Below are 26,309 nucleotides of genomic sequence, written 5' to 3' on the forward strand. Positions count from 1 at the left end.
TCAGGATTTAAACAATGTTTAATTAATCGCGGAATATCTGACATCATCTATATATAGCTTCTTTTATAAAAGATGAAATAAATTATTTTAAAAATAACTTTAATTTTTTTAAAGTTTATTTTTTAAAAAAATTTATTTTTTATTTCATTATGTATGGGCTGAGTGTAAATGTCTTACAATTTTGAAAATTTTTTAAATCTTGATTTATTCAAAAATGTAAGAATAAAAACCGTAAGAATCATACATTTTTTACTTCATATGTTAAAAAAAATGATACAAAATCGCTCGATATTGTATGAATTCTTACGTTTACAAAAAAAGTCACAAAACCCATCCTATCCTACTACTAAGGATAAACCTTGACAAAATAATTGACCTCAATACTGAAGAGAAAGCCGAAATTTATATGATTATTTCGCATTGCTCATTATTGGAGCATATATTGTTGTAAACAGAAATTCATCAAAAGTGACACCTCAGAAAAGCTAAAATATTGAATTTTTGGAACTTTTGATAGAGCACGTTTTTAAATATTAATTAAAGTAAATGTATATTTTGTAAAGATTCTTTTTAATAAAAAAATAAAATTTTGAAGAAGAACACAAAATCTTCTGAAAAATAATATCACATAAACTCATATTATTTTCTAATATATAACTATTTTATATAAAAATCAAATTCAATGATCTTAAAAGCGAAGGATAAACCTCAAAATTTACGAATATAATGAGTGGGAATATAATGCTTATCTATCATAAAACCATATGAAATATCAATTTTTGCTTTACGCCTAATTTTTGACGACAATTAGCAAAAAATGTTAAATGTTAACACTCAGTCCATTTGAATATGAAAAATAAAATTGACTTTGATTAAATGTTTTTATTTATCATGCAATTCTTCTTGCGACCAAAGATTTGAATAAAAGTTCAAAAAATAAGATAGCTTAAAAAATAATATACGGTAGTGTTTACTAATAGATGAATAGTATATAAATTCTATTAAAATGGATTTGATCCAAAAAAATATATAAAATTTGATCATAAATAAAATCGTTTTAAATTACTTCTTCATTTAAATTACCCAGATTTTCCTTACTTTTACCACTCCCCATGTAATTTCTGGGGAAAATGATAATTCATTTTTTTTATGGATGAATAGATCGTTTTCCTAGAAAGGACCTCATATCTCTGGCTAAAAAGAGTGTCAGATCCTAAATAGGTTATTGATCTAGTGTACAAATCCAATAAAAAGCCTATTTTTTTGGCTTTTTGGTGCTCATTTTTCGAAGATTACATGAATATGGGGAAACCATCGATTTTTTTGGTTAACCCACATCTTCATGTAGTCTGGACTATCTTTCCTCGAAGGACCTCTTTACGGTGTAAAAACTCATAAAGTTCTCAAAAGATTCATTCTCGATCTCCATGCTGAAAGAATTTACAATAAAAAAGAGATCTACGCATCAAACTACAGCCATAAATGAACTGAACCCCTAAAGCTCAGCTCTTAGTTTATCAAAAACGTCGAAATCCTTCTCATTGCAATCAAATTTTCTCAATAACTCATAAGAAAAATCGAATTTTGATTAAGCCGATGTTATAGGTATCACAAATACTACAAACTTGAGCAATATCGAAATTGCCAGCAAAAGTTTGAAATTGCATTGCTCATATTTGTTTTGTAAACTAAAAATCTGCTTATATTATTCATTAATTTTTTATATATTATTCATATACTTTAATAAAAACAATACTATTTCACCTTAAAAATGAATTTCATAAGTCAATATTATTTTTTTGAAAATGTATCAATTTTCGATTAAAACAACATGAGAATAAAATTTACGCAAAATTATTTTAAAAAATGGTTTTAAAAATTTACAATAGATGAAGAATAAGATTGCAAGAAGTTTTGAAGTTTAATTTTAAGGATACCCTTACGTGTCAGATTTTTTGCGCATACGAAGAAGTCATGCTAGACATGAGCTATAAACCTGAAATTTTAGCAACATATTTAAAACTTTTTAAACTACAATACACTTTAATATTCAAGAACAAAAATATTCTTTTTAGAAATTACATAATTATTTTATGTGAAATCTATATAAAAACATATTTTGCGAGCGTAACTTTTTTCTTTATAAGCACCTTATATGACTGATAAACTGTGAAGGCACATAATTGTTAATTCATAGAGTTGATATGTTTCCAAAATTGAGAGGAAATTTGAAAATTGAATACCCTTTCAATTCAATTTTCAAAAGATATCAGCTCCTTCAATAATTGAAGGACGATTTTGATCATTTGCTCTTAAAACAAGTATGCCATGGAGAAAAAAGTTACGCTCGCAAATCTGAAATATAACTATCATATAAAAAAATTAAATTTCTAATTTTTTACTCTATAGATATTATTGGCCACTTGTGTAATGCATAAAAGTTTATGTCATATGCATACATTTGGAAGTATGGGAGACGAGGGAAATTACTTCTATGAGGCACTAGGATTTTTAAAAATTTCTCTATCGGACTCACCATTCAATTTCTCGAAAATTAAAAAAAATCAATAATAGCTAAAATGTATTATGCATAACAAATTTTAATGTTACACGGTATTTTTTGAACTTCATGACATGAATTTTCTTTATATTTTTTTTTTTGGATTTTCTATGATTTATGCGATAGGCTGGAACAACATTGTAAGTGCAATGATATCATTTATAGAGAAATCTAAAACTTCAGCATTCAGAACTCGCAACCACAAAATATTCATTTGCTAAGTAAGTAAAGTTGATTAAGTTCGACACTTAGCTTTTATACGTAAAACCAAGTGTGTATTGTTATTTCTTGTTAAATTATTGAGAAAAAATAAATTGTAAGAGAAACGATACTGATTATTGAAATAATATTGAGGGTAGCTGCAGATTTCTTCATTAACATGCCGGAAATTTGTTAATCTTGGTTTTCTATCATAAAATCTGTCGAAGAATCTAAAAACGGAGATATGAAATAGAGATCATGTAAATCTAGAGTATCCTGTCAGAAAAATAGACTAAGCATGTAACCCTTTTTTGGTCATAAACACTTTTTACCACTTAGTCATACAGATGATCATTAAATTTAAACGAGCACTTTTTGTCAGAATTTATTCTTTTACAAAGACAGAAGATTTTAGTATTATTTAATATTAGTGCTGTAGCAAAATTCAAAAAACGGTGAAAATTCAGTGAATTTGTGAATTCACATTTTTTTTTTCGACATTTTTTCTTGATATATCCATGCACATTAAGAACACAGCTTTGATACGCTTAAAAAAGCATATTTCATATGAAATTGTTAAAGAAATAAACAATTTATATAAAAATTGCACTTATGGGCAGTTTAGATATATAATTTATATATAACATATATACAAATCCATAGACAAAGTGCAATAACTACAATGTTGTAGAAAATTACAGCAGAAATACTGACTTTTTGAAGGATAATAAGAATTCTTCTAAATGTTGTATTTTTATAATTTGATTGATTTTTTTACTATTTCATTAATCTTTTATGAATAATAATTATTTTTAATATATGTGCTATTAAAATTTCAAATTTTGACTAATATATCTAAGTTATCTGAACGAAACATTTAGAAAATATCATACTTACATTGAAATAGCAGTAGAGCATATTAATAGCAAGTTTCTTGGCTTTATATCTATCATCTATTGTTGTTTGATCAAACAAAATTCACTCTATTATATGGTGTCAATTAATTAAAACAATTTTTAATAGTTATTTATTTAGTGCGAATAAGTGCAAACTCATAAATGAATAACTTAATAGTAGAAATGAATTATCTGATATAAATCTCACATTTTGTCCATCAGAAATACTTTAATTGCATACGCATAACTATTAGTATACGTCTGGAGTGTCAATTAATAACAATCCCACAACAAGTAAAATTCAGATTTTTATTAAACTTATTTTTTCCTAAAAGTTTTCTCAAATTACTATATATACATATGTGGATAAAATAATAGTAATATTGTAAAAAATTAGATAATTTTTTTATTTGAGAACCTCTCAAAAGTTCATTCAATTTATCAATTGTTTCAGTTTGATGTATATTCATTTCTGGAGCCTAAAACTTTAGCAATCATGACAATATCATATTCTCTTTCTAACTACGCAATGTAAGGGTATCCTTAAGAAAAAAAATTCGGATATTATTCATGGATCTAAGTAATCTGATATTTGAGTATCGGCACTATGCATAAAACATATATTTATAGTTTTTTTGGATTTTTATGATTTTAAATATATTCAAATTTGGCAATCCAATAGATTTTGAAAAAATAGGTAAATAAAAATAGATTACATATGCAGCAGATTTAGAACATGAAACAAATCTTATAGTGACCCAAAAAAAAATTCATGATCCAAAAAGAAAAAAAATTGGCTAAATGGGAATCAAACCTTGGCATAATGAATCATTATGTCGGATGTTTCCACTACACCGGCAGTTCGAAAAATACCCTTGGTGGTTCTATTTAATAGCTACTCCCAACGATAGGCGGTGTCCCCAGCTTTAGAGAGGTGGTAAAAGTAAGGAAAATCTGGGTATAACAATTATTTTTGGTTTTATATTTTTTTGGATCAAATCCATTTTAATAGAATTTATATACTATTCATCTATTAGTAAACACTACCGTATATTATTTTTTAAGCTATCTTATTTTTTGAACTTTTATTCAAATCTTTGGTCGCAAGAAGAATTGCATGATAAATAAAAACATTTAATCAAAGTCAATTTTATTTTTCATATTCAAATGGACTGAGTGTTAACATTTAACATTTTTTGCTAATTGTCGTCAAAAATTAGGCGTAAAGCAAAAATTGATATTTCATATGGTTTTATGATAGATAAGCATTATATTCCCACTCATTATATTCGTAAATTTTGAGGTTTATCCTTCGCTTTTAAGATCATTGAATTTGATTTTTATATAAAATAGTTATATATTAGAAAATAATATGAGTTTATGTGATATTATTTTTCAGAAGATTTTGTGTTCTTCTTCAAAATTTTATTTTTTTATTAAAAAGAATCTTTACAAAATATACATTTACTTTAATTAATATTTAAAAACGTGCTCTATCAAAAGTTCCAAAAATTCAATATTTTAGCTTTTCTGAGGTGTCACTTTTGATGAATTTCTGTTTACAACAATATATGCTCCAATAATGAGCAATGCGAAATAATCATATAAATTTCGGCTTTCTCTTCAGTATTGAGGTCAATTATTTTGTCAAGTTCAATTCCGATTCTATGGAGTATATTATATGCAAAAAATGCATTAGTACATTTGATTACTATAATCAATCACCTTAAGATCACTATTAAATTTTATTTCAAGATTCAGCTCATTAAAATATCATCGGCATCTTGAATTGTAACTGCATTAGAAGAATATATTTCACCTCTTAAACGTTTCTGAAGTATTTAAAAAAATCGATATTTTTGAATTTTAATTCCTAGTACAGCTTGACTTAAAATAAAAAGGAATTATTAATAGATCATGTAGACAGTTTTAATTTATAATAGAATAATAAAATAAATAAATCTAGATATTAATAGCTTGTATTTCTGAAACAAATGGATTTTCAAAGGAGTCTATATCGAAAACTCCTTCTGATCTAGCCAATTCCTTTTCGTGTTCCTCGAAATTAATAACATCAGGATGGAAGCAAATTGCACAGCCAAGGAAGTCTATAAATAGGCCAAATGTGAAGCAAACGAACATAGCTATAGAAGCTGCGTTCTTGATTGTAGTCATCAGCTTTGTAATTTGAACGATACAACCTTCTTCTGCTCCGTGAGGGCATGGAAGTACTTCATGATCTGTAATATTGGTCAGACCGCAGCAACGAAGATCGACCTGAATTTCTTTCTTGACGGCTTCATCAGCTTTTAACCATTCGACTGAGAAGCTTTTTGTGAAACCCTGTAAATTAGAACTCATTAAGCATACAATGATTTCGACGATGAGCATTACTGAGTTAAAAGCATGGAATAAGAGCCATATGCAAGTATTGTTATTTCTTGCTGATGACCAGCCGACGACAAGAAGAATAACAGCAAGGAAGATAATAGCTATAAATAATGTTTCTAAATCGACAGGGAAAAAGGATGTGATGTTTGTTTTGGCAACTTTATTAATTGATATCGAGCACAAAATCGTAATTGCAATAAATTGAAGTACGCTAAAAGCTATAAAGCCTTTAGTCATGAACTCTTGCTCTTCCGAAGGATGTATAATGGGCCAATTTAACTTGCATTTGCCCATTATAAATTTTTTTAGCGATGATAAAATTTTCGATCCTTCTATCGTTGATAGAAGTATTTTGTTTTGAATATTTCGGATCTATGCTGCTGCTATTCAAAAATATCCATTGATAGCTTTGGCGTTTCAAATAGGTTTTGGATCCAATTCTTCCAAATCACCTCAATGATCACCGCACTACTGCCTTCAGATCTATTTGTCTCATCGAATATCATGGACATTGTTTTGTTGTAATTACTCTCTGAATATGTTAATCTAAAAACAAAACAACGTAACACTGCAGAATAAAGAAGCGAATTCAATATAATTATAACATCATAAGAATTGATAAAGGGAATACATTACTGATATTATCAAAAAAAGCAGTCAAATGTGAAGAAAAATCAAAAAATGATATACTGAGGCTCATCAACTGTTAATAAGTATTGAAAATATTTATGCAAGTGAAGTAAAATATAAATGTATAGATAATCAACGATAATAATATTTATTACTAATGATTTTTGGGCGCGGATAAAATATCGCTGATTTCATTTTAGAAGAAATGAAAATCTTGAAAGAGATGTATGTATCGATAGCATTTTAGAACTCTGAACCAAAATTGAAAAGCAAATATCTGGAGAGAATATTAATGAATAGATAAGTAAATACATAGAGAGTTAAAAGAAAATAGAATGGTACTTTTATTTCTAGCTTATTGAATCAAGTTTTCAGGTTCAGTGATTTGGTCGAGTGTTGCGAGTGGAACAAACTTCTTGTCTGTGATGACCTTCCAGTTGTCGAGGTTCAAGAGCTTCTCGTTGAGCTTCTGCTGGAGTTCTGGTTGCATGGCAATTCTCTTTGGTGAGTTTGCACCGTGGATGCCGATTGATCTGAGGATTGTGAAGCCGGAGTAGTTGAAAGCGTAGAGGGCGCTCCATGTGTATGCGTCGAGGCCGTTGCCTTCCTTAGGATCGAAGAACATTGGTGCACCGCCTGTGGAGATGACGGATGTGACCTTCTTGCCAGCGAGGTAGCCCTTGTCGAGCATGTGTTCGAAGTCCCAAGCAAATGGAACGTTGAGAACTCTCTCTGTGTATGCGTAGACGCATGATGGGAATCTGCCGTACCACATTGGGGCGAAGATGACAACGTGTGTTGCCCACTTGAGGTTCTCTTGTTGGACTTTGATCTCGTCAACCAAGTTGTCTTGGCCTGTGACTGCGAAGATTGAGAATGTGCCATCTGGGATCTTCTTGAAGTCCTTTGTTGTCAATGTTCTGTCGAAACCAGACTCGACGAGGTTAACGTACCTGACTTCGTGGCCTGCCTTCTCTAAGGCTGCCTTTGCTGAGTCTGCGAATCTGAATGCTGTTGCCTTGTGTGTTGGGTCAACGTGTGCGACGAGGAAAAGAACGCGCATAAGTGAGAAGTGAAGAGATTTACTCAATTTTTTACGATCTTCAATTTTTGTTTTTTTCAAAGCATTCTCAAAATATGATTTCTACTGAATTTTTTGCAAGCCAAAAACTCAAAGCTATGACATCTCGCTATGAAAATCACAATATAAACACCATGCAGATTACTATTATCTGTGACAATTCATATTTAACAAGAAATCAAAGAATTTTTCCAAAACATAATCTGAGTTTATCTCCATGATAGTATAATACCTATACATGATTTCCTTCACAAAACAATAAAAGCAATGATAATAAATATCAAAATCATTTCGAATTGTTATTTGTATTGATATCAAGAATTGTCACAAATAATATCAATCTGCATGGTGTTTATATTGTGATTTCATAGCGAGATGTCATAGCTTTGAGTTTTTGGCTTGCAAAAAAATCAGTAGAAATCATATTTTGAGAATGCTTTGAAAAAAACAAAAATTGAAGATCGTAAAAAATTGAGTAAATCTCTTCACTTCTCACTTATGCGCGTTCTTTTCCTCGTCGCACACGTTGACCCAACACACAAGGCAACAGCATTCAGATTCGCAGACTCAGCAAAGGCAGCCTTAGAGAAGGCAGGCCACGAAGTCAGGTACGTTAACCTCGTCGAGTCTGGTTTCGACAGAACATTGACAACAAAGGACTTCAAGAAGATCCCAGATGGCACATTCTCAATCTTCGCAGTCACAGGCCAAGACAACTTGGTTGACGAGATCAAAGTCCAACAAGAGAACCTCAAGTGGGCAACACACGTTGTCATCTTCGCCCCAATGTGGTACGGCAGATTCCCATCATGCGTCTACGCATACACAGAGAGAGTTCTCAACGTTCCATTTGCTTGGGACTTCGAACACATGCTCGACAAGGGCTACCTCGCTGGCAAGAAGGTCACATCCGTCATCTCCACAGGCGGTGCACCAATGTTCTTCGATCCTAAGGAAGGCAACGGCCTCGACGCATACACATGGAGCGCCCTCTACGCTTTCAACTACTCCGGCTTCACAATCCTCAGATCAATCGGCATCCACGGTGCAAACTCACCAAAGAGAATTGCCATGCAACCAGAACTCCAGCAGAAGCTCAACGAGAAGCTCTTGAACCTCGACAACTGGAAGGTCATCACAGACAAGAAGTTTATTCCACTCGCAACACTCGACCAAATCACTGAACCTGAAAACTTGATTCAATAAGCTAGAACTAAACATACATTTGTATTTGAATATCTGATTGTTTACTTCAGAGAATCCAGTATATGTTGATATTTTATTACAAAATATTCATCAATGAATAAATACATTCCTTATTTCAAAATCATATTGAAAAGTATACGAATAATAAGATGAACCAATAACAGTGCATCTTATCATGTATCTAATTGTAAATAAATGCATTTTTATCAAAGAATAATTCAAAATATTTAAATCATCGGCAAATGATGTCGTAGAAACGATAAACGTATCACACTTTAGTTATTTAACGGATATTCTTAATGGTTCCTTCATCTAAAGTTTGTATTAAGAAATTGAACAATCCCGTATAACCTGCTGTGAGTATATAAAATTTGTTAGCCACTGTGCATAAGCTCACGATACTCATAAGAGTTTTTAACTTAGAAAACCTCATTGGCTTGATCAAATTATTTTCCTATCTTGAACCTCATGAGAATGAAAAAATATAACGTGGAAATATAATACATATAATATTGCATCAGATTAACAAAGAAAAATTAGCTAAAGTACTCACAAAATCTAGATTGAGAGGCGGTCAATGACTTTTGAGGGGAAATTAACGCAGGGAATTTAATATTATTTAGGTTGATATTCTTGCTTATTATTTCAGAAAAAAATCTTAAAAATTTCAATATGAAAATTGAAAGCAATTCAAAAAAATTGCTAACATGTAAATTTTAATATCCTATGCATAATTTCATATTTTGAACATTTTTTATTTTTGTTTAAAACTTAAAATTTTGCGAATTTAATATAATTTATAAAATATAATACGTATATATATTTAAAATACACTAAATTTAATTGTTAATTGACGTTTTTGGGAATGAATTTTATCAAAACATGCCTGAATCCGAAAATTTGAAAGAACGAATTACACAATCATATATGTAGAATTCAAAATACAAACTTAAAGATTGTATACGTTTAAAACTATTCAGATTGTGTTTGATTTCCACTCATTCTGTTTCTTTTGAACTCTAACACTAACATTTCATGATGATTACATGATCCATTTATACATGGTTGAATTGTTCCAGATTCTACCAGAAAATCAATCCAAATTTCTCAATGCATTCATGTTGATTGGACAAAATTTAAAATTTATCAGCCTGTTTCCAGAGAAACTCATATATTCCCCAATGAAATGTAATTTTTGCTACATTTATTTCAATCAAATTTCAAAAAATTGACTGCAGAGCTTGAAAAGGTGATGAATCATGTTGTTATTAGATGTACATATTAGATTTACTATTTCCAAAAAAATGCTCAAATTTGAATAGTTTTTAGAAAATTTGGAATTACACTCCTTACATTATATATAATTAAATGTTTAAATTTTATTTATTTTTCCCTTTTAATTTTATAACGTGCTCTATCAAAACTAACCTCTCAATTGAAGGCCACAAAATCTAAGTAGTGAGGGTACACAAATTTTGTATGGAGTACGGTTCAATTTTTGAGAGCCTCACTACTTAGATTTTGTGACTACCTTATTTTATGATACAGATTCATCTCATGATTTTTTGATGGATTCTCCTCTTGTTACTTTTCAAAATTCTGCGTAAAATCATCTCTAGATTCATGTCTATTGCTAGAAATTATGTTCATACAGCATGGAAAAAATGATTACAAAATTTAGACATTCTATTCATTTGTTGAGGTTATATTATTGACCCTTAGTGTATTACTGATTTATTGGACATAATTTTACATCTTAAAATAAAGTGATTATTATTTTTCTCAAAAGATCCGTTTTCCCCTCAATTTGTTTTATGTGCCATCGATTTTTGAATAGTATTCAATTTTAATACAGGATTGATTTTAAGATCGTTGAACGATTTAATAATTACCAATATAAACATCATCGATCAAATTATCGAAACATTCAAAGGCAGATCATTCAATTCTATCAATTTGATCAAAAAAATAACTTGTGAGCAATGTCTACGTATGATAATCAGCTCGTTCTTTTCCTTTGTCAACCCAAACAAATAATAAGGAAGGTTCTTGTTCATAAAGCTTCTCACGTAAGTGATTTGAACAAACTTTTTTCATCTAAACCAAAAACTTATATTTTTAATGGAATGATTCTTCATAATTCAATGAAACTTGAAGTTTATGGTGTAAAGAACCATGACCATATAGTCGTTTTGGATGAGTCCAAAGAGCCAAATTTATCGCTCGAAATGTTACACTGGATAGATGCAACTAGAGATCAGCAAGAATTCAATGATAGAATGTTCATGTCAATTGACTACTCAAACCAAATCGAAGCAGCAAGATTGAAAGACCTCAAGATGTCTCGAATTGAACTGAAAAGAAAGGTATTTTTCAAAGTAATGAAAAATTCACTTAATGATTCAATGCCTCAAATTGATACAAAGGATGTCAAAACAAATATTCCCGATTCAAAATTATCAATAAGCCCATTACCTCAATTCTGGGAATGTTCTCAACAACAAAACCTCAAGTTGTTTAGAGGATATTCAGAACCGAACTATCCTTTGGATTTGAAGATTGATGTTAAGGAATAAGTCTACAACTATCAGAGATACCATGATCATTTTTCTTTTTCTTATTGTTTTGTAATAAAATGCCGTTAATTGAAATGTTTTCAAAAGATATAATTTCATATTATGACATATCATGTAATATGAAGAAATATTTCATAATTCATGTAACATGATCTTGGCATTAAGAGGATGAAGTATGGCGCTTTATCATTTGATGAATAGATCAAATAATCTCAAATATATGTTCACAGATGTGCCCAAGAATGTATTATCCAGCCAACTGTAATGTGTTTTAAGTTTTAAGGATATTTGCATCGGATAGGGAAAAACAATAAATGTTCATCGAAATTTTGTGATGAATAGAAATAGAATCCTTGTAGTTTAAAACCAATTTTTGTGTGATGGTAAAATAATCATTCATGTCTGTTGACATTATTTTCAAAAAATATTCATATTGTTGGAACCTTTTTAACCTAAGTAAATATGTCATAAATACAACAGATGCCAATTCTAAAAATCGGAAAGATAAAGCTAAAACTGAATTTTTTGAGTGATACATCATCTTCAATTTGATTTCTCTTAAAAAAAAAGAAATAAGTTTCATTACTTCCTTTTGGGGAAAAAAGTTTAAATGAAAGGCTCCATTAAACTATTTTTCTTTATTTAACATCGAATTTAAACATTTAGTAGAAGTTCTTATTGAATTTCGCAGCATCCATTACTAGAATCCTCAGATTCTTCCTTCTTCTTTCCATCCTTAGAATTATTCTGTTTCAAAACAAGGCGGCAGATTTTTTCGAAGCCTTTGTTAATGTTATCATTTTGATTGGTTGAAACTTCAATAATTTCAGTGTTGTTCCATGAGCTAGAAGATTTGGCTTTAGCATCTTCAATTGGGATGGCATGTGGTGCTGGAAGTTCGCATTTGTTTGCAAATATGACACATGGTGGATTCTGAGTCTTCTTTATGCGGACGATATCGTCATAAAGCTCACTAATGTAATCGAAAGAAGACTTGTCATCAACTGCATAAACGATCACAAAGGCATCGCTTTGGTCTAAATAACGTGATCTTAATTCCTTAAAATCATCCTGGCCATTTGTATCGATAATATCGCAAACAACAGTTTCACCATCAATAGAAATGTTTTTCTGAAGCTCGTCTTCAATTGTTGGAGAATTTGATTCATCGTGATTTCCGTTAACGAACCGTAATGCAAGAGTATATAAGAATTTCCGAAAAAGTGACACCCAAAAAAGTGATACTTTCAATAGGGAGTAACACTTAAAAAGTGACAATTTAAAATTCACAATAAATACAAATAATAAATTTTTTAGTCTATTAAATTATTCTTTTCTTTGAAATCCTCCAAAAATTCTTCGAAATGTTCTAAAATATAACCTGGAGAATTATAACAAAATTCATTAATTTCTAACATATACGTATCTAACAATTCATTTGGAATTTCAAACGATCTTAAATATGTAATTGAATTTTGTATCTTCTCATTTATTTGAGAAAGTTTTTCTTCAGCATTTTCCAATAAAAATCTTAATGGATTCAAATTGGCTTCTTGATTCTGAACAAAATTTAATACTTGGTATAAACGTGATTGAACTTCTCTTTTCAATTTTGTTTTATAATCTGTCAATCGAGGCTCGCGAATTCTAATTGAAGGAATAAAACCTGTTTGAAGTAAATTGTTTTTAATACGATAAAAGTAATTGGGTGCAACTTCTTCTAAAAGATTTTTGACAAAAACATCAATTCTTTGATTTTTAACGCAGCCAAAATCGTGATATTTTATCTTTTTAAATAAAGATTCAGAAACGTTATTCACAACGGTTAATTCATTTGGTCTGGCAGCGGCTATCCACTGTTGTTTATGAATGTCCCACTGACGTGTAAAGTATTGATTAAATTCCAATTGATCTTGAATTTTATCAATAATGTGCTCTTTATACATTTTTGCAGCATCTTCTTCTGTGCAATCACGATAATAACATAAAATGTTCATAAATTTTTCGACTTCTGATCTAATCTCTTCATCATTTATCTTTGAGAGATTCTTTTTAAGTGCGCGTATTACATGTAGCGCGCACCAAAAGATATTGCACTCCGGAAATGAATTCCTAATCCCGTTGAAAATGTTTAGTGCACAGTCAGACATGATAAATTCAGGTTCTGTGTGAGTTGTTTCAAAATATTTACTTAAGCAAAAAGAAATATTTTCACTATTATCTGGATATATTATAAAATAACACAAAGGGATAGAATGAGTATTAGCAAATTTGGTAGCTAATACATAAAAAGGAAATCCATGAATAATTAATTTAAACGTAGAGTCTAAGTGATAAATTGGTGGTTTTTCATGAATTTGAGAGATCATATCATTATCAGAGTAAATAAAAACCAATTTGTCTGGAAAATCAGTATCTTCACCTTGAATGTCAAAATAAATAAGGTCATCATGTTGATCTTCCCATTGATTAACATAGTTTTGTAAAGATTGAAATTGATTTAAAGATATGTCTGGTAAAGATCTCATAAGATCTTTTTGTTGTAAATAATATTTCAATTGATTGATTGCAGTTTGTTTCATAGTCATGTGAATACAAGTATGATCTTTAGGTATTTCAAGCGTTTTGTTGACTTCTTGTGTTGCATTAAGTGGACTTCCGTGATTCATGAGAAATTTTTTAATCCAAGCACGGTAAGTACCACTTGTAGGTGTATTTTTATGTTGTGGTGGTGGTCCTGAGTGAATATGAGTTAAGTTTGCAGATTTAAAAATGTAATTGTCGAAATTTTTAATAAATTTAAAGCCTGCTGGGCAGCCTTCGTATTCGCATCGGTGGTAGATTAATACTCCTGTTCCAATTGATAGTTTTTGTGGGTCTTTGACAAATCTTATGTTACCATGCAGCTCTGCAGCTATAACAAAACGAGAATATTCTAAATATCCTATGGCTTGATCAACCTCGCATGGAGGATCGGGTGGAGGATGTTGCATTGAGCAGCAAAAAGGAAAAATAAAATTGAAAACTCACATTGAAAAAATAACGGTTTAATAGAAAATATTTTTTTTCTTCTGAAAAAGAATTATCTTTGAGTATCTAAATTGGGATAAAGGATATAGAATAGATAACTAGTACTTAATATATGATACATGTACACGAAATGGAAGAATGTGTACTAAAAGAAAGAGAAATTTTAGCTTAATATTTTACATACGAATCAATTATCTTTGGTTAAAAGGTAGAATTGTTGGCTATGATGTACTGATTCATGATCAGTACATCATAGCCAACAATTCCTTATACAAAATTCAAAAACTTGGGTGCAATCAGTTCTGATTGCACCCAAGTTTTTGAACTTTCTTGAGGGAATTAAAGGGTGAGAGATTTATAGTCTATCTATATATCTCCCACCCTCTAATTCCCTCCCTGACAGCGGGAAACTTTGTCTGAATGTTAAACTATTCAGACAAAGTTTCCCACTGTTTGCGAAGGAATTGTTGGCTATGATGTACTGATTCATGATCAGTACATCATAGCCAACAATTCCTTATATAAAGTTCAAAAACTTGGGTGCAATCAGAACTGATTGCACCCAAGTTTTTGAACTTTCTTGAGGGAATGGAAGAGTAAGAGGTATACATTATGAATATATACCTCTTACCCTTCCATTCCCTCTCTGACAGCGGAAAACTTTGTCTGAATGTTAAACTATTCAGACAAAGTTTCCCGCTGTCAGCGAAAGAATTGTTCCATCTGGTGCATAGAGTGTGAATCTATGCACCAAATGGAGCAAGTCCCTCGCGAAATTGCCAAAACTTGCGTCGCATTTCAAAGATTGCGACCCAAATTTTGGCGATTTCTAGTAGAGATGGAGTATTTTGAGTCACTGACCTATATGCAGTGGCTCAAAGGGCTCCATCTCTACTTTGAAGCAAGGAAACTTTCCTCGAAATTTTGATAATTTGAAGAAAGTTTTCAAGCAATTAACAAAGGATTACTCGCTATGAGGTAAAAATTCTAGATTTTCACCTCATAGCGAGAGCTTCCCTTTCATTGCTTGAAAACTTTCCCCAGCTTCAAAATTGGGGAAAGGGCTGTAAAGTCGACTCCGATACCAGCAGGTACCAGAGTATTTAAAAGAGAAGCCCTCGTACGAGTTTCTATGAAGACCTTCTCATTCAAGAAGATCTTAATAGAAAATCGTACGAGGGCATTGGAAACTCGCGTCTGGTACATGTTGGTACCAGAGTGTTTGAGATTTGAAGACTCTGGTACTAACATGTACCAGAATTTATGATGAATTTAAGATGGACCATTATAAAATGGTAGCGGTTTGTTTCAAAAAATTTTAGATGAGATTTGCATAGATATAGATTATATGATTTATACATATGAAAAATAATATATAAAAATATAATTTTGAGATAATTATGTAAATAATATTTTAAATATTTGAATTTGAGGTATAATTTTATAGTAAAAAAAAAAAAAAAAAAAAAAAAAAAGGTAGTGGGGCTTCCAGGCACTTCGTGCCTTCTAGCCCCCGAAGATGTTTAGTATAAATGAAGTCTTTACAAAGTCTTTACGAAGAAGTCTTAACAAAACATTTACGAAGAAGTCTTAACAAAACATTTACGAAGAAGTCTTAACAAAACATTTACGAAGAAGTCTTAACAAAACATTTACGAAGAAGTCTTAACAAAACATTTACGAAGAAGTCTTAACAAAGTCTTTACGAAGAAGTCTTAACAAAACATAGACAAGAAAGTTCATGAGTGTAAATGACCCAAAAATATATTTTATGTTAGAATGTTAGATCTAACATGTTTTCTAACACGTTTTCTAACATCGTAGAAAACTCTCGAAAATCATGAAATTTACACCAAAAATATATTTTATGTTAGAATGTTAGATCTAACATGTTTTCTAACACGTTTTCTAACATCGTAGAAAACTCTTGAATTTTCATGAAATTTACACCAAAAATATACTACTAGGGTCATTTACGATGAAATCTCAACAAAACATTTACGAAGAAATCTTAACAAAACATTTACGAAGAAATCTTAACAAAACATAGACAAGAAAGTTCATGAGAAATTAGATGAAGAAGTCTTAACAAAGTCTTTACGAAGAAATTCATGAGTTTTCTACGATGTTAGAAAACATGTTAGAAAAGGTGTTAGATCTAACATTCTAACATAAACATTATTTTTTGGTCATTTACGCTCATTTACGATGAAATCTCAACAAAGTCTTTACGAAGAAGTCACAATAAAACATCTGTCAAAAACCGCTTTTCTGTCACTTTTCAGGAAAAAAACATTTTTATTATATATATAAAATGAATTTTACAAAACCACCGTTACCCTTCTTTGGAAATAAGAGTAGATGTAAAGATATTCTATTGAGAGAACTTAAGAAACTACCGAATGGTCTAACATTTGTAGACTTGTTCGGTGGAAGTTTCTATATATCTCATTTGTGCCATACAATATTTCCTGACTCAAAGATTATATGCAATGACTTCGACAACTATATGAACCGTCTCAAACATATACCAGACACAAACAATATATTGAAAGAGTTAAAAGAAAAGATACCTATAGGTAAGATGGAACGTATACCATTAGATAAGAAAAATATTGTCAGAGAGGTTTTGAAAAAGGCAGAGTATATTGACTGGGATAGTATATCTTCTAGACTATTGTATAGTGGTTCTATAAGAGTTCATGACATTGAAACACTTATGTCAAACGTTTTATATCTTAACTATACAAATGTTTTCAAAGAGAACATAGAAAAATATATTGAGGGTATAGAGTTTGTGAGATGTCATTGGACAGAGTTGTATGAAAAATACAAAGACAAGGAAAATGTTTTCTTTATAGTGGACCCGCCGTTCTATAACACATATGATTTTCAATACCAAGTAGACTGGACTTTGAGAGACTCTTTAGAAACTTTAGACGTTTTACATAACCATCCATGCTTTTACTTTACATCCGATAAAAGTGGTTTGGAAAGTGTCATGAGATGGTTAGAGGACATACATGACTATGAGTTTAGATACGATAAGATAGAATATAGAGAGGTCCTATAAACTGGAGAAAGTGTCATAACAAAGAAATTTTACTAGTAAGTAAATGTGGTTTGAAATAGGACTACTTGTTTTAGGTTTTTTCCATTGTGTCATTTACTTATTTGACGTGCAGAAAGATATAGAGAATATGAAGATGAACCAATGCCTGCAAATGTTCAGCATATGTACTCGTAAGAGATATTTTTATCTAATATTAAATGGACGCACAGAACTTAGCGAATGCACAGCAACCTGGACAACCAAACCCAGAGAATATTCCAAATGAAGTTAGAATACAAACTGCAATGGCAAACTATGGTCAAGTGCCAACAGATGTACAAATGCAAACTGCCATGTCAAATGACGCTGCGTTAGGTTTGCCACCATGGTATGCAAATATGAGATGGAAAGAGTTTTATACAAACCCTGAAGTGGGATATAAACAACTCTATGCAGATGACGCGAACACAGAGTTGACCCAGAGTATGTTTTCTACCAGAGGAGAAATAGAATGTATGAGCTCCAGTTAAAGAATGCTATGGAACTCAGAAGGAAACGTAAGAGACTAGGTGGACATTAGATTTTTACATATAGTAAAATGGTTTCTTCAGTAGTATTGGAAACTTCTTTCGAAATGTTGGAAGAGGTATATGGAATGGAATAAAAACCGTAGGAAGAGGAATTTGGAACGGAGTCAAAAATATTGGTAAAAGAGTAGGTCAGTTTGTTGGTATTATACCTAAAGACCCTGAACCAGAAGAACAAGCTCCTGTTATACAACAGCCTGAACCTGCACCACAGTCTAGTTGGCAACAAATCCAACACCTCAACCGTATTAAAAATTATATTTTTACTGTTCGATAGTAGTTGTATATGAGACTAAGTTCTAAGTAAAACGCATGGTATAATGGAACTATTCTCTTTCTCCATCTGTTGTAAACCATACTTGAAAGTCTGAAATACTTCCACTCGGTGGTTCATATAGCTTTGTAGGTTTTTCGTAAAAGTCATTTGCCAAGCATAAAAAAGAGTTTTGTGCACCAGAAAATGAAGCATGAACTATAATAGCATTGAGTCGAAAACATTTTCATATGTTCCATTAGGGTTTTCGACTTCATAAAAGTTCGTGTACTGGATATTCTGCAGGCTGATTTAACATCCTCAAAAATCTATTACCATGCCAAGTTGTTATATTTTGTAGAAATATAAACGTCTTCTCCAAGGTCTTCTATTCTATTGAATTTAACAGTTGCATTTTTCCTGTCATATAAATATCGAGATGGTACTCTCCTTCGTCAATGTTGTACTGTTTTGCATATTCGAGATAGATATCGTTTTATTTTTCTTGAAAAAGCTTGAAGAGTTGTTTCTAAGTTTACAAGCAAACTAACTTGTAAAAGTTTTCCCTGTTCAAATTCTCATACGTACGTTTCTCTTTGTTATAGTATCGAATTTCAAAAGCGACCGTAATGGGAAACCATGTATGGCTCTGAAATGAATTTCATTCTACGAAAGCCAATAGCTTTTGACGGATGGGTCTCTTAGCCATCTAACGGGTAGTCAAAACGATAGCCTTCATGCTTTACGGTCTCTGTCTCAAACTTTTGACCGACATTCGTAAAAATTCATCTAATGGTTTAGTTGTAGCAACTCTTGAATTTTCTTTTTCTATTGGAAGCATATTTTATCTAGAATAAAAATGTCGAAAGAAACAGCGTCATATGAGAGAAATAAAACACAACCGACAACTCATTTTGCAAGCTCTAAATATAGAACACAACAAACTTTTCAAACTATTCTAAGATATCTGAGTCATTGAAAGAAGGAAACTTAAAACTGACGATAAACCCAATGACAGACGAGTTTCTATTTCAAGACAACAAGAACGAATACTGTCTGTGTAAATCCAACAAAAGGAACTTTAAACGAGAAACCTATAAAAGAACTTCTTTTGAAAGCAGATGTTTGACAACAAAGCTGACAAAGAGTATGTCATTGAAAAAGTTCAAGAAGAACATGACAGAGCAGATGCAACATATGCAACAAAAGAACATACTCATCCTGAACTAGCGGACAAAACATATGTTGACAATAAAATGTCAAGTGAAGTGACAAGAGCTGACAAAGAATATTCTAAAAAGACTCATACACATACCATTGCAAATATTACAAACTTACAAGAAACCTTAAACAGGAAAAGTGACGTTGGACATACACATACCATTGCAAATATTACAAACTTACAAGAAACCTTAAACAGTAAAAGTGACGTTGGACATACACATACCATTGCAAATATTACAAACTTACAAGAAACCTTAAACAGTAAAAGTGACGTTGGACATACACATACCATTGCAAATATTACAAACTTACAAGAAACCTTAAACAGTAAAAGTGCCGTTGGACATACACATACATCTTCTGAAATAACAGACTTAAACGTTAGCCTTGAAAATAAAGCAGAATAAAACATATGTCAATGAAATATACCAAAGTTTAGTTGGAACAAAAATATTGAGACTATGGTTGGTGACTTTTCTGTCAATGAAGAAAACAAATATTTTAGATGGCAGTTTGTACAGTCCTTAGAAAATGGTACACGGTATGAAACTCATTCCGAAAAATAACAATGAAATGTATGTAAGCTATAAAAAGAACGATGGTACACAAGTTAAAGTTCCATTAGACAACAACTGCTACTTAACTTCTATGGAGACGAACAAAAGAAATATTTAAGAGTTTATGAAATGGCAATATGACATTGCCTGACCCAGCTCCAGCACCATATTATTATGACTATGGAGATGACGTTAGAACACCACATGTAGATGAACAAAAGCTAACATTATATTTAGTATTTTTATAGATATAAAAGATATAATGCAATAGAAAAAACGAGAATAGTATACTATTATGAAGATGACAGAAATAAATATTATAGTCAAGGACTTTACTACCCTGAAACATAAGATTATATTATAAAAAATATTCTGACATGAACCAGAAGAAACCTGAAATAGTTCACTATATTTTAAGTTCAAAAGAGACAATCCTATAATATTTCATATGTTTTGATTTAATGAACCCAGTAGGTTCTATTTACACGTCAATGGAAGCAAGAGGTCTCAAGCAATGTTTTGGTGTTGTGTGCATGGGAACAAATAGTCGACAGGTTTTTGTATTGTGCAAACTCTTCAAAGGAAAACAGGTGGAAGTAAAACGATTTCAGGTGAAACTTACCGCACATTCACTACATAGATTTAAGTACATCTCAAGCAGGTTGGCATAAGCATAGATATTGGGATTGGTCAGGAATGACAAAAGGTAAAGGATATGATGTTAAAGGACGACGTTAAGTTTGCTATAAATTGTTACTGGGATGACACGCAGGGAGAAGGAAACCATACACATTTTCGTTTTCAGGATATACGCAAACAACGGGACAGAGTAAAAGACTACATGCCACCTTACATGACAGTTTACGCATGGTATAGAATTGCTTAGTCGTCATTTTTCAACTTCTTTAGCATATTCGTCTGGAGTTGTCTTATATTTGTTAGGAACTGTCTTTGAAAGTATACCACCTTGAACTTTGACAGTTTGAAACGAGGTCTGACAATAGTAGTTTTATCTTCTGCTTGCAGTCTGTACATTTTGCCATGTTTGCCTAAAACTTCATAATATTCTCTTGTATACTTTCTTCTATTTTACGAACACGAATGCGAGTACCTGTCGAGTTCCCATTGTTCATAGTCAATAGTATTTTCATATGGGTCGAGTTTGGTATTTCTATTTTTACTTTGTCACCTTTCTTAAGTTTGAAGCCTGGCATTCTTTCTTGTTTGTCTCTTTTGACTAAACTATTAAATATATAGTCTTTCTCTAAGTCAGGGTTGTTTTTCATTTCTTCGGGGGAGTGGTTTCCCAAACCTTTTTGTTTACGGCTATTGTAAATATTTAAAACTTGTCTCATCTTTGCCATGGAGAAATGTCTATATTTGTCGTCATATGACATTTCATTTGCTTCACCACCTTGTGGTTGGTTTAAGTCTCTTAAGATTTTTATACAACTGTCAATGACACCAAGAGCAGAATGGTTTTGGTCGACAATGAAATATTGGTTTACATTTTTTGAACGCAGATAGTTTTTAATATCGTCTGATTTGAAAGAACTTTCACAGTCAGATGTCAGTTTTGTTGGATGGTATTTGTCAACGAATATTGTCAAAGCAGTTTTCACATCTAAAATATTTTTGGACCATAATGGTATGGCTTCACAGTATCTTGTGTTTTGACCAACAAATATTAGCCAGTATGGTGGTCCATCTTCTCTATACCTCGGAATGTTTTCCAAGATATCCATAAACCAAGCATTTGGTGTTGAACTAAAGATTTTTATCATGAGTGCTTTCTTTGTTGCCTTAGAAACATAGGGGTCCTTGTTTGGATTCGTCATTTTTTAACCCATAAGAAATGGGTTTATTTGGCGCATTAGCAGGAGTTGCATCCAGATTTTTGCCCGCAGTGGGAACACTAGCCAGAGGTGCATTTGGAATTGGAAGGAAGATTTTGAGTACATTAGGTATACTGAAAGAGAAAGCACAGCCTATTATACAAACTGTACAGAAAGGTTGGGAGGTAGCACGAGATGCAGCAAATCTTATTCCAAATCCTGAAACAAGAGGAAAAGTTCAAGGATGGATGGACAATGTAGGAAGAGAAGCAGGAAACTACTATAACAAAGCAAATGACTACTATAACCAAGCAGGGCACTATATGGACCAAGGTGAAAGATTCTTTAACAGAGGATATAACCATGCACAACAGTGGGTAAACAACAACCAACCTCAACCGCCTCAAACGTGGGGAATGTAAAATTTTTTACTGAGATGAAATGAACAATATAGCTTTGAGACAAATGGGCTCAAGATGGATTTGTCGACTTCCAGCAGTTACACAACGTGTTTGTCAAGTTCTTCCTATACCTCAGGAAGTTTTAGACCGACTTAAAAAACCTAAACAACCAGTTGAAAACAAACCAAACTAAAATTTTTACTGAGATGAAATGACCGAAGAAGTTGAAACGGTAGATTTGACACCACAAACAAAAAGTTCAGAACCATTGTCAAAACCTGTCAAAGAACTTACAGATGAAGAGAAAAATTCAATAATAGAAAGTGCCAGGTCTGGAAATACAAACCCTAACTACAAAGTCACTTTTCATAGAAATGGAACGGCTAGTATCTCAAAAAAGAAACAGACTCTCACAAATAAAATATTGAAGTCTGAAGGAGCTTTCGAGACAACAGATGGAAAAGTTTACTTCACCGACCAACAGTTCATTATAGAACATCTCATTGACTTAGAGTCGAAATATTCTAAACTTTACAACAAACACAAAAAGTTGAAAGGAAAACAAAAACAGATGGCATATGATATTTATGAAGATGTTGACGACACAACTGTTCAAGCAAGTGAGGTAAAGTCAAATGAACCGAAAAGTGACGAAAAACCAATAGAAGAAGGGGAGCCAAAAACTGAAGAAAAACCAAAACCAAAGGTTAGTTTTCAAACTAAACCAAGCCAACCTTCATTAGCTGGTATGGGTTGGCGTCAAAGACTTATGGTAGCTGGTGGTTATGTTAAGTAAAGGAAAAAACATTTTTCAAAAAAAATATTTTTTTATTTTATTTGAAATGTACGCTGAGTTTGTTGGAACAGACCGTTGGGAAACTTGTTTGTTAGATGAGAAATATGAAATTCACTGTTGTGAGTCATTTGAAGTCAGAAACAAAAAGACAAAAAGAGTTTTAAGCGGATGGGAGCGAAATGACGGATATGCTAATATGAAGATGAGTGGAAAAAACTATTTTAAACATGTTGTCATTGCAACTCATTTTATACCGAACCCTAACAATTTACCTTTTGTAGACCATATAAACCATATAAGAAACGACAATAGACTTGAAAACTTGCGTTGGGTCACTTGTTCTGAAAACAATAAGAACATAGGCAAATTTCGAGATATTGTATTCGAATTTGTCGACGAACTAGAAGATGAAGCAATTGAAATTACAGACTATGGCGAGCATACGTTTGAGTTTTACTACTATAGCGAAGAACAAGACTCTTTCTACTTTTATACCGGCGTAAACTATAGGAAATTACAAGTATGTTTTACTAAGGCGGGCTATGCTCATGTAAACGCTAGAGATACAGATGGAAAATACGTTCAAATACATCTTAACAAATTCAAGAAGCTATATGGCATACCATTTTAAAACAAAAAATATTTTTTTATTTTTGTAAAAATGCCCCCACATAGAATGGACAGAAAATCTGCTAGAATAAAAGCAGAGTTAGAAAGATATGGTTGGAGAGTTTCAAAGAAGTTTAAATATAGGAAGGGAAGACCCATAAAAGTCTATGACAAACTGGCTGGTCTGACCTACGAAATGGACTTAGAAACAGCGCGCGCAAACTATCCAAACAGATTAGAGAGGTTAGAAGAAGAACGTCTTATGAACTTGCCTTTCAATGTTAGTGAGCCTCAAGTTGAAGGACACGACGGCTTTGCCAGATTCTACTGGAAACATGACGAACAATTGCATCCTTTGAGGAGGAAAAAAGGAAAAGGTGAAGACGCACATGCTCCCATGGAAAGAACAAGATATGCATATGAAAAGTATCGTGAAGTTAGAAGTCAAATTACATCTGGTCGAACCTTTACAGTAAACTTTGACGAAGGAAAGAACAAAGAAGGCTTCATGGGTGTACTTGCTGCCATACAAGACGGAAATAAGAAAGGATACAATCTCAGACTAACCGTAACAGATTTGGACGGTCATATATACTATGCACATGGCAATGTCACAACAGCCGCACAACTTCTTGACGCTTTCAAGACTACAAAGAGAGAACAAATGTTTGACTCCGACTCAGATATTTTGAATGCAATTGAAGGAATTGTAAGCGTGAAGTTCGAATGGTACCAACCTAACCCTCAAGCAGTCAGACAACATGTTTGTTAGATGAGAAATATGAAATGGCATACTTTTTTAAAACATTTTTTTTAAAACAGTATATTTTTACATATATTAAATGTTTCAGGTTGAAAAACAAAGAACAAAAGCAGCAGATACAAAACCGTTAGACTATATCTTTACAAACGCCGGTAGGACTATATCAGATGAAGAAATTTCATCCGGTGCTTACAGGTTTGACTTTCCAATTCGTTGGCTTCAAAGTCCTTCAGATGCAAAGGCAATAGGATTTAGAAGAGTTTTGTTTTCAAAAAGAACTAACGCATTTATGTTCGCAGTATATTTTCATGGGCGGTATAGAGGTCATGATGGTCTAATAGACAAATTTGACGAAATGAGAATCTTTACAGTTCGTTCAGACGAAAGTCTTGAGAAGACTCTAAATGACTTTCAAACTCAAATAAACAAATACTACTGGGAATTTCAAGAAAAATACGATTCTTTACTAAATGGAACATACTATCTGAAACTAGAATATGACAAGATGAACTCCACCGTTTCATTTCAAAGGATTGAAAATAACCCTCCAGAGATACACAGTTTTTATTTTGGCAAGTAGACAAACGTTCTTGGGCACAATTTCTTCGGTTACTAAACCAGAACGAACCATTACCACCTGACGGTCCGTTCTGGTTTATACGCCCACCAGCAGATTTGACAGTTTATAGAAACGTGTTTGACCCTCAAAATGTTATGTGTCATGCAAGTTTCAGTTCAAGCAACAACAGTTTTCTATGTATCGGTAAGGACTTTTATGACTTTGCTTCTAAATTCTACGAACCACCTAGTAACAGTTTCTCTGACTTTCAAGTTTGGTTCACAACAAACGGTGTGCAACATATTATTCCATTGTACTATGACTTTTATCTCGAATTGTCTTTCATATATAACTACGGAGAAGTGCTGAAAAAGTATTGAAAAATGAGTTTTGGTTGAAAAAATACGGTGGAGCCAAAAGTGGCTCGACCTCAAAACAAGCATTTTGTGAAGAATATACCACCCGCCGGAATTCCGGCAGGTGCTTTTTATACAATGTTAATGCAGGAATTCCTGATGAAATCAAATAGGTTAGAGGAATGTATGTAGACCCAAGACTTGTAAACTATATAGCAATGTGGGCTTCTCCAAAATATTGTATAGCAGTTGGAAAAATTCTGGACTCCATAGACAAGAAAGTTCATGAGAAATTAGATGAAGAAGAACTTGAAGATACAGTAGAGAATGCAAAACCTTTGTTCGAAGAAGAAGTTAGAAAAATGCATGAAAAACAAATAGAACATGAACGTGAGATATGTTCTGGTTATAGAGATTCTCCATACGAACTAGACCAATGGGAACAAGAAGATTTAAAGAGAGAATTTAGAGAATATGAACTCGCTAAAATTTCATTAGAAGCTGCAGAAGAGAGGTTAAAGGTTTGGGGTCGTTTTGTACAAAAATATTGTGAGTAAATGAACCATTTATTTTTATTGAATTCGACAAAAATATATTTTATGTTAGAATGTTAGATCTAACATGTTTTCTAACACGTTTTCTAACATCGTAGAAAACACACAAAACTCATCTAATGGCTCGATGTTGTCCATTGTTCTGTTTCAGAACTAGTCTTGTACTTTTTCAGAACAAGACTTGTACTTTTT

The 26,309-nt window shown here is 31.9% G+C and overlaps 12 protein-coding genes and 2 pseudogenes across 14 annotated transcripts, besides 4 other annotated features; 8 read left to right on the top strand and 6 right to left on the bottom strand.

The window, feature by feature from the left end:
• Window positions 1–443: 443 nt before the first annotated feature.
• Window positions 444–481: a mobile genetic element.
• Window positions 482–5,186: 4,705 nt separating this feature from the next.
• Window positions 5,187–5,224: a mobile genetic element.
• Window positions 5,225–5,619: 395 nt separating this feature from the next.
• On the bottom strand, window positions 5,620–6,342 carry TVAGG3_0874350 (tetraspanin family; the record flags this gene model as incomplete). Its single annotated transcript, XM_001302292.1, has 1 exon — window positions 5,620–6,342. The coding sequence occupies one exon, from the start codon at window positions 6,340–6,342 to the stop codon at window positions 5,620–5,622; it is 723 nt and encodes a 240-aa protein (XP_001302293.1).
• A 679-nt stretch (window positions 6,343–7,021) lies between these two features.
• TVAGG3_0874360 (flavodoxin-like fold family protein) lies at window positions 7,022–7,752 on the bottom strand (the record flags this gene model as incomplete). Its single annotated transcript, XM_001302291.1, has 1 exon — window positions 7,034–7,741. One exon carries the CDS (start codon window positions 7,739–7,741, stop codon window positions 7,034–7,036), a length of 708 nt encoding a protein of 235 aa, XP_001302292.1.
• Window positions 7,753–8,246: 494 nt separating this feature from the next.
• TVAGG3_0874370 (Chain U Ribosomal Protein S10p/S20e) lies at window positions 8,247–8,968 on the top strand (the record flags this gene model as incomplete). Its single annotated transcript, XM_001297355.2, has 1 exon — window positions 8,258–8,965. One exon carries the CDS (start codon window positions 8,258–8,260, stop codon window positions 8,963–8,965), a length of 708 nt encoding a protein of 235 aa, XP_001297356.2.
• A 1,951-nt stretch (window positions 8,969–10,919) lies between these two features.
• TVAGG3_0874380 (uncharacterized protein) lies at window positions 10,920–11,606 on the top strand (the record flags this gene model as incomplete). The annotated part of the gene is made up of 1 exon (XM_001297356.1): window positions 11,092–11,541. The coding sequence occupies one exon, from the start codon at window positions 11,092–11,094 to the stop codon at window positions 11,539–11,541; it is 450 nt and encodes a 149-aa protein (XP_001297357.1).
• A 610-nt stretch (window positions 11,607–12,216) lies between these two features.
• On the bottom strand, window positions 12,217–12,792 carry TVAGG3_0874390 (GTPase protein; the record flags this gene model as incomplete). Its single annotated transcript, XM_051250182.1, has 1 exon — window positions 12,217–12,792. One exon carries the CDS (start codon window positions 12,790–12,792, stop codon window positions 12,217–12,219), a length of 576 nt encoding a protein of 191 aa, XP_051085657.1.
• Window positions 12,741–16,023: a mobile genetic element.
• Window positions 12,855–13,538, bottom strand: TVAGG3_0874410 (zinc ion binding protein family; the record flags this gene model as incomplete). Its single annotated transcript, XM_001297357.2, has 1 exon — window positions 12,855–13,538. The coding sequence occupies one exon, from the start codon at window positions 13,536–13,538 to the stop codon at window positions 12,855–12,857; it is 684 nt and encodes a 227-aa protein (XP_001297358.1).
• A 3,735-nt stretch (window positions 16,024–19,758) lies between the features above and the next one.
• Window positions 19,759–26,309: part of a mobile genetic element that runs on past the window's edge.
• TVAGG3_0874430 lies at window positions 21,127–21,287 on the bottom strand (annotated as a pseudogene). Its single transcript has one exon. A coding segment is annotated over exon 1 (161 nt).
• On the bottom strand, window positions 21,488–22,082 carry TVAGG3_0874440 (uncharacterized protein; the record flags this gene model as incomplete). Its single annotated transcript, XM_051250183.1, has 1 exon — window positions 21,488–22,082. A coding segment is annotated over one exon (595 nt), but the record flags the coding sequence as incomplete, so codon positions are not given.
• TVAGG3_0874450 (uncharacterized protein) lies at window positions 22,100–22,501 on the top strand (the record flags this gene model as incomplete). The annotated part of the gene is made up of 1 exon (XM_051250184.1): window positions 22,100–22,501. The coding sequence occupies one exon, from the start codon at window positions 22,100–22,102 to the stop codon at window positions 22,499–22,501; it is 402 nt and encodes a 133-aa protein (XP_051085659.1).
• On the top strand, window positions 23,052–23,276 carry TVAGG3_0874460 (phage tail repeat-like family; the record flags this gene model as incomplete). Its single annotated transcript, XM_051250185.1, has 1 exon — window positions 23,052–23,276. One exon carries the CDS (start codon window positions 23,052–23,054, stop codon window positions 23,274–23,276), a length of 225 nt encoding a protein of 74 aa, XP_051085660.1.
• On the top strand, window positions 23,323–23,907 carry TVAGG3_0874470 (His-Me finger endonucleases family; the record flags this gene model as incomplete). The annotated part of the gene is made up of 1 exon (XM_051250186.1): window positions 23,323–23,907. The coding sequence occupies one exon, from the start codon at window positions 23,323–23,325 to the stop codon at window positions 23,905–23,907; it is 585 nt and encodes a 194-aa protein (XP_051085661.1).
• Window positions 23,953–24,550, top strand: TVAGG3_0874480 (uncharacterized protein; the record flags this gene model as incomplete). The annotated part of the gene is made up of 1 exon (XM_051250187.1): window positions 23,953–24,550. A coding segment is annotated over one exon (598 nt), but the record flags the coding sequence as incomplete, so codon positions are not given.
• Window positions 25,004–25,587, top strand: TVAGG3_0874490 (annotated as a pseudogene). The gene has a single exon. A coding segment is annotated over exon 1 (584 nt).
• Window positions 25,746–26,120, top strand: TVAGG3_0874500 (uncharacterized protein; the record flags this gene model as incomplete). The annotated part of the gene is made up of 1 exon (XM_051250188.1): window positions 25,746–26,120. The coding sequence occupies one exon, from the start codon at window positions 25,746–25,748 to the stop codon at window positions 26,118–26,120; it is 375 nt and encodes a 124-aa protein (XP_051085663.1).

Source organism: Trichomonas vaginalis, chromosome VI, assembly GCF_026262505.1.
Source record: "Trichomonas vaginalis G3 chromosome VI, whole genome shotgun sequence".
In the NCBI taxonomy this organism is placed as follows: Eukaryota; Parabasalia; order Trichomonadida; family Trichomonadidae; genus Trichomonas; species Trichomonas vaginalis.